Source organism: Cebus imitator, unplaced genomic scaffold (assembly GCF_001604975.1).
Source record: "Cebus imitator isolate Cc_AM_T3 unplaced genomic scaffold, Cebus_imitator-1.0 Scaffold280, whole genome shotgun sequence".
NCBI lineage: Eukaryota > Metazoa > Chordata > Mammalia > Primates > Cebidae > Cebus > Cebus imitator.
Genome location: NW_016107595.1, coordinates 902,035 through 908,558, shown reverse-complemented (window position 1 = coordinate 908,558; position 6,524 = coordinate 902,035). Strand labels below are relative to the sequence as shown.

Genomic DNA, 6,524 nt, shown 5'->3' with positions numbered 1-6,524 from the left:
TACCCAGGCTGGAGTGCAATGGCGCGATCTCAGCTCACCGCAACCTCCACCTCCTGGATTCAGGCAATTCTCCTGCCTCAGCCTCCTGAGTAGCTGGGATTACAGGCACACGCTACCATGCCCAGCTAATTTTTGTATTTTTTAGTAGAGACGGGGTTTCACCATGTGGACCAGGATGGTCTCAATCTCTTGACCTCGTGATCCACCCGCCTCGGCCTCCCAAAGTGCTGGGATTACAGGCTTGAGCCACTGCGTCCGGCACGTAAGACCCTGTCTCTATAAAAAATTTAAAAATTACCTGGACGTGGCGGCGTGTGCCTGTAGTCCCAGCTACTTGGGAGGCTGAAGCAGGAATTATAGACTTGAGCTGGGAGTTGTTGGCTGTGGTGAGTTAGGACTCAAAAAGCAAGAAAGAGAGAAAGGGAGGGAGTGAGGGAGAGAGAGAAAAAGAGAAGGAAGAGAAGAATGGAGGGAGGAAGGAAGGTAGGCAGGCCGGCAGGCAAATATGTCCCATTTTGTGATTCATAGAAACAGAGCCTAGAGCCACTTGATTTTGAAGAGGGCAGCTTATTTTTTGATCCTGAGTCTGCAAAGTTTCCTTTGCAAACCAGAGAATTCTGGTTTTCATCCCGCATGGCCTTCTGGCTCCCATCCTGTGGTTCTCTCCTTCATTTGTTCATGCATTCATTCCCTGGCCCTGCCAACCCTTACTCAGGGTAGCTCCTGCAAAAGCGGGGCAAGGGAGATGAGATGGATGAGGGACGGACCACAGAGCAGTAATATTTTTGACTGCAAGCAATAGAAAATGGGCTGAAGAGCAATTCTGAACATCAGCTCACACCGCAGAGCTGTGGAGGTGCTGCGGTTGGCTAATCCAGCAGCTCCATAATGCACTGGGGCCCGTTTTTTTCCTTCCATCCCTGGGTATTGCCTCCCTTGGCACATGGCTGCTCCCTCGTGGTGGCAAAATGGCTGCAGCTGCTCCCAGTGTTGCGTCACATGCCCATTCCAAAGTCATTCCCAGGCCCACTAACTGGAATGCCCATGACTGTGGCTGGCTGGGACCAGAGGAACACAGATCTCCAAGGTACGTGGCTGCTAGCCCCTGAATGAGATCAGGGGTCTTTTGGCAAGGACCAAGCAGAGAATAACTGAGGTCAGAAACCAGAAGAGTCTTCCTTTCACGGCAGTGCAGATGGGGCTAGACCAGCTCACAGAAGGGCCTTGAGTGCTGAGCAAAGAGCAGACCTGAATGCACCTAGGGTAGAGGTCCAGGCAGGACGGAGAGAGCTCCGTCTTCAGGCCCCACTGGGTGCTCCTCTCCCACTGTGGGAGCACTCCTCCCTCCTCCACTTCTGACGGCCCTGTGGGGACAGACTGGACCCCTCCCATCTTACAGATGAGGAAACGGAGGCCGCGGGTGGTGCAGGGAGCTTGGGGCAATCCCTCAGCCAGCATGTCGGGGGCTGACCATCCTGGGCTCCCTCAGCTGACGCCCTGTCCTCTTTCAGGCTCACGGCCTTTGTCCTGAAGTCCTTTGCACAGGCTCGCAGCTTTATCTTCGTGGACCCCCGGGAGCTGGCTGCCGCCAAGGGCTGGGTCATCCAGCAACAGCGGGCCGATGGCTCCTTCCCAGCTGTGGGCAGGGTCCTGAACAAGGACATCCAGGTGAGTACCCCTTGAGCCTCCTTCCAGAGCCCCAGCCCTGACCTGCCTGTTCCTGCTCCCTGGAGCTGCCTGGGGGAAGTCAGGGGTTGGGGGGCGGGATACGGACTGTCTCTTTTGGCTTGGGGTGAGGCCTGTGAGTCCCCTTGCAGGGTGGGATCCACGGAACAGTCCCGCTGACAGCCTACGTGGTGGCTGCTCTCCTGGAAATAGGCACAGTTTCAGAGGTGAGTACAGAAGGGGTTTGGGGAGACTTGGGGCTGGGTGCTGGAGAAGCAAGTGGGAGGCTACCTCCTTTATGCCAGGGTTGATTTCTTCCCCCCTGCCCTCCTCATGCTCATTATCGAGGCTTTTCCATCAGCAATGACCACATTACATCCAGTTTCTTGTAATCTGAGCAGAGGAGAGTGAGATTCCCATGCTGCTAGGGCGAAATTGGGCACGTGCTGGGGGCTGGGGAGGTGGTGACACCGGGTTGCAGGTCACCGGGGAAGCTCAGCCGGTGTTCTTCCAGGCCCTGGGTCCCTCACTCACCCAAGAATGGGAGAGAGGACTCTGCCGGGTGCAGCGAGCTCATTTTAAGTAAATATTGGACCCCAAAGAGTTTTGCAGAAAGTGATTTATTTAAGCAGAGAGAGAGAAAAAGGAGAAAGAAACAGCTCTCATGCTGTCCTGAGAGGGGATCCAGAAATGAAGTTCCCCCCCCCGCCCCCTCACCCATGTGGGAGAAGGGGATTTTCCCGCCTCATTCAAGTTTTCTGTCCTATGAAAGGAGTTCCTTTAAACTTCCGCTGGAGTGATTGATCTTTGATTTCTGACATCGGATTTGTGGTTTGGCCCACAGTCCTCCCATAGCTTCTCACGGGCTTTCTAGCCAAAGGGAGCTCACCTGGGCAGTCTATCTTTCTGCGTGCGTGAAAGTTAAAGATCTCCAAGCTCCCGGGATGGAGACGTGGAAGAAGGCAGGGCCTGTCGCTGGAAAGTTCTTGCCTTTGAAACCACGCCCCCTTGTGGACCCAGGAAGAGAATACATTCCCTCGGTGTCCCGAGTACGGCCTCCCATGACTGTCCACAGCTCCCAGACCTCCTTCAGAGATTCGTTTCAGGCTAGTTCAGGTTCCTGGCCAGTGACCCAAGGGTTGGCTTCAGGGAGCCCTACAACATGTTGGGCTCAGGTACGTTTTTGTAGGGGAAGAGGTTCAGAGACAGCTGGTACTGGATTGGGCTTAGAGAGCTGCCATCCAAGACACGTGAAGGCCATAGTCTGTTCTATGAGGCTTTCCTGGGGTGGGGGAAGGCACAGTCTCTGCAGAGAGGGCTTCCATGATGTATCTCAGCCCCAGGTGAGAAGGATCTGACCTCCCTAATACCTACATTAATTCTATAACCTCTGATGATAAATTATGAGTTTTGGCACTTCTCAGGATTCTCGACCTCACAATCCAGACAACTAGTGGGTCTAGGGTTTGCTGTGACCTAAGACCCACTGTGTTCCATGCTCAATGTCCAGAGGGCCCCTTGCCCTGTGTGATGGGCTGAATTGGTTCTCCCCTTACCAGATTCTTACACCAAATTCCCCTACTCCTCTGTCTTAGCTTGGGCTGTAGAAACAAAATACCATGGAGTAAGTGGCTTCAACTATCGACATTTATTTCTCACAGTTCTAGAGGCTAAGAAGTCAAAGACCAAGGTGCAGGCAGATTTGGTTCTTGCCGAGGGCTCTCTTCTTGGCTTGTTGACTGCCACCTTCTCACTGTATGTTCACATGACGTTTCCCTAGTGTATGCATGTGGAGAGATAGCTCTAGTGCTCTTCCTCTTCTTTAAGGATACTAATCCCATTATGGAGGCCCCATCCTCATGACCTCATCTAAACCCAATTATCTCTGAAAAGTCCCCAGTTCCTAATACCATCATATTAAGAGTTAGAGCTTCAACATATGAATTCTGAGGAAGATCACAGATATTCCATGACACCCCCCATACCTCAGAAGCCATTCCCAAATCTCCCATGGAAGTGGTCAAATATGTCACCTCCTAAATGCATTTTTCTGGAAACTTCCCTGCCAGAGCCCTTGACCCCCACTCTAGTTAAAATGGATAGCACCCAGGATGCTGCACAATTGCTACCCTCCTTTACTAAGAAAGGGTATTGGGAGGCACATTTTTTGAGACCTTACATGTCTGCAGATATTCTTATTCTGCCCCTGTAAGATAGTTGGGCTGTGTATAGAATTCCAGGTTGGAAATTGCTTTCCTGTAGAATAATTGATGATGTTCTATCATCTTCTAGTTTCCAGTGTTCCATCAAGAAGTCATTTGTCATTCTGAGTACTATCCTCTGTATCTGGCTTGTTCCCTCCTCTGGAAGCTTTCCGATCTTCTCATTGTCCATAACACTGTGGACAACAAGATATGTGCACTTCTATGACACATATCTTGAGGTGAGGCTTTTAAAATTTTTTCTACAGAAGCTTGCTTTGTTGCCCAGGCTGGAGTGCAGTGGTATAATCTTGGCTCACTGCAACCTTTGCCTCCTGGGTTCAAGTGATTCTACAGCCTCAGACTCCCGAGTAGCTGGGACTACAGGCACCTGCCACCATGCCCAGCTGATTTTCGTATTTTTAGTAGAGACAGGGTTTCACAATGTCGGCCAGGTTGGTCCTGAACTCCTGACCTCAGGTGATCCCCTCACCTTGGCCCCCAAAATTCTGGGATTACAGATGTGAGAAGCCCTCCCTTGTGTCTTCAATGAGCACTCAACAGGCCTTCCACCTCCTTCCCATCCCTTGAGGTCACTTCACTTCTCCCAAAAATCTTTTTCTGCCTTCTCCAGGTCCTTCCAACCTATTTCTCTTCTGAACTTGAAGGCCTTCCCCAGAGGGCAGCAGTTGATTCTTCCCAGTCTTCTGGGTTCTGGTCTCTTAGATCAGCAGTGCTCAACCTTTTTGGCACCAGGGACCAGTTTTGTGGAAGACAATTTTTTTTTATAGACTAGGGAATAAGGGATAGTTTTGGGATGATTGAAGAGTGCTCCATTTATTGTGCACTTTATTTCTGTTATTATTACATTATAATATATAATGAAATAACCACACGACTCATCAGAATATAGAATCAATGGGAACCCTGAGCTTGTTTTCCTGCAACTAGACTATCACATCTGGGAGTGATGGGAGACAGTGACAGATCATCAGATATTAGATTTTCATAAGGAGTGTGCAACCAGCTGGGTGCAGTGGCTCACACCTGCAATCCCAGCACTGGGAAGCCAAGACAGGCAGATCACTTGAAGTCAGGAGCTCAAGACCAGCCTGGCCAAAGTGGCGAAACCCTGTCTCTACTAAAAATACAAAATTTAGCCAGGCATGGTGGTGCACGCCATAGTCTAACCTACCCGGGAGGCTGAGACAGGAGAATTGCTTGAACCTGGGAGGCAGAGGTTGAAGTGAGTCGAGATCTTGCCACTGTATTCCAGCCTGGGCGACAGAGTGAGAATCTGTCTCAAAAAAAAAAAAAAAAAAGGAATCTGCAACCTAGATCCCTCACATGTGCGCCATTCATAATAGTTTATGTTCCCATGAGAATCTAATACTGCTGCTGATCTGATGGGAGGTGGCTCTCAGGCGGTAATAAAAGCGTTGGAGAGCAGCTATAAATACAGATGAAACTTCGCTGGCTCACCTGTCCCTCACCTCCTGCTGTGAAGCCTGTTCCTAATAGGCCATGAACCAGCACCATTCTGTGTCCTGGAGGTTGGGGACCCCTGTCTTAGATCATTCCCCCAAAGGAGGCAAAAGCTGCTGTCTTCATTTTCTGTGGCTGCCATAACAAAATTACTGCAAACTGGGCAGCCTAAAACAACAGAAATACATTCTCATTGCTTTGGAGACCAGAAGTCCAAAATCAAGGCATTGACAGGCTCATGCTCCCTCTGTAGGCTCTAGGGGAGGATCTTTCTTTGCTTCTTGTGGACTGCAGGCATTCTTTGGCTTGTGGCTACATCACTATAGCCCCTGTCTCTGTCTTCATATGACCTTCTCCTCTGTCTTCTCCCCTTCTCCTCTCTTAAATGACACTTGTTGCAAAGTGCAGTGGGGCATTCCTGTAGTCCCAGCTACTTGGGAAGCTGACATAGGAGGATCACTTGACCCAGGAATTCTGGGCTGTAGAACGGCCCCTATAAGATAGTTGGGCTGGGTATAGAATTCCAGTTTGGAAATTGCTTTCCTGCGCTATGCTGATCAAGTGTCTGCACTAAGTTCAGCATCAATATGGTGACCTCTCGAGGTCAGGGAACCACCAGGTTGCCTAAGGAGGCATGAACTGGCCCAGGTCATAGATGGAGCAGGTCAAAACTCCCGTGCTGATCGGTAGTGGGATCGTGCCTATGAATAGCCACTACACTGCAGCCTGGGCAATATAGTGAGACCGGTCTCTATGTTAAAAAAAAAATTTTTTTTTTGAGGTGCTTGTTACTGGAGGCCAAACACAGTGTCTCACACTTGTAATCCCAGCACTTTGGGAGGCTGAGGCAGGCAAATCACATGAGTTCAGAAGTTCAAGACCAGCCTGGCCAACATGGTGAAACCCCATTTCTACTAAACATACAAAAATCATCCAGGCATCATGGCGTATGCCGGTAATCCCAGCTACTCTGGAGGCTGAGGCAGGAGAATCATTTGAACGTGGGAGATGGAGGTTGCAGTGAGTTGAGATTGCACCACTTCACTCCAGCCTGGGCAACAGAGTGAGACTCTGTCTCAAAAACAAACAAACAAAAACCCCCATGCTGATCAGCAATGGGATTGTGCCTGTGAATAGCCACTGCACTCCAGCCTGGGTAACATAGTGAGACCT

General features: G+C 50.2%; 1 protein-coding gene across 5 annotated transcripts in view; it reads left to right on the top strand.

The window, feature by feature from the left end:
- CPAMD8 (C3 and PZP like alpha-2-macroglobulin domain containing 8) overlaps positions 1-6,524 on the top strand; it is a 136,239-nt gene that overhangs the window by 101,963 nt on the left and 27,752 nt on the right. For all 5 annotated transcript variants that reach the window (XR_005195862.1, XR_001817242.2, XM_037728743.1 and 2 more), the window contains 2 exons: positions 1,512-1,668; positions 1,818-1,892. Coding sequence is in view for 3 of the 5 variants with exons in the window: in XM_037728743.1 (XP_037584671.1) it covers positions 1,512-1,668; positions 1,818-1,892 (232 nt within the window). In the remaining 2 variants the exon portion in view is untranslated. The remainder of the gene's footprint in view (positions 1-1,511; positions 1,669-1,817; positions 1,893-6,524) is intronic.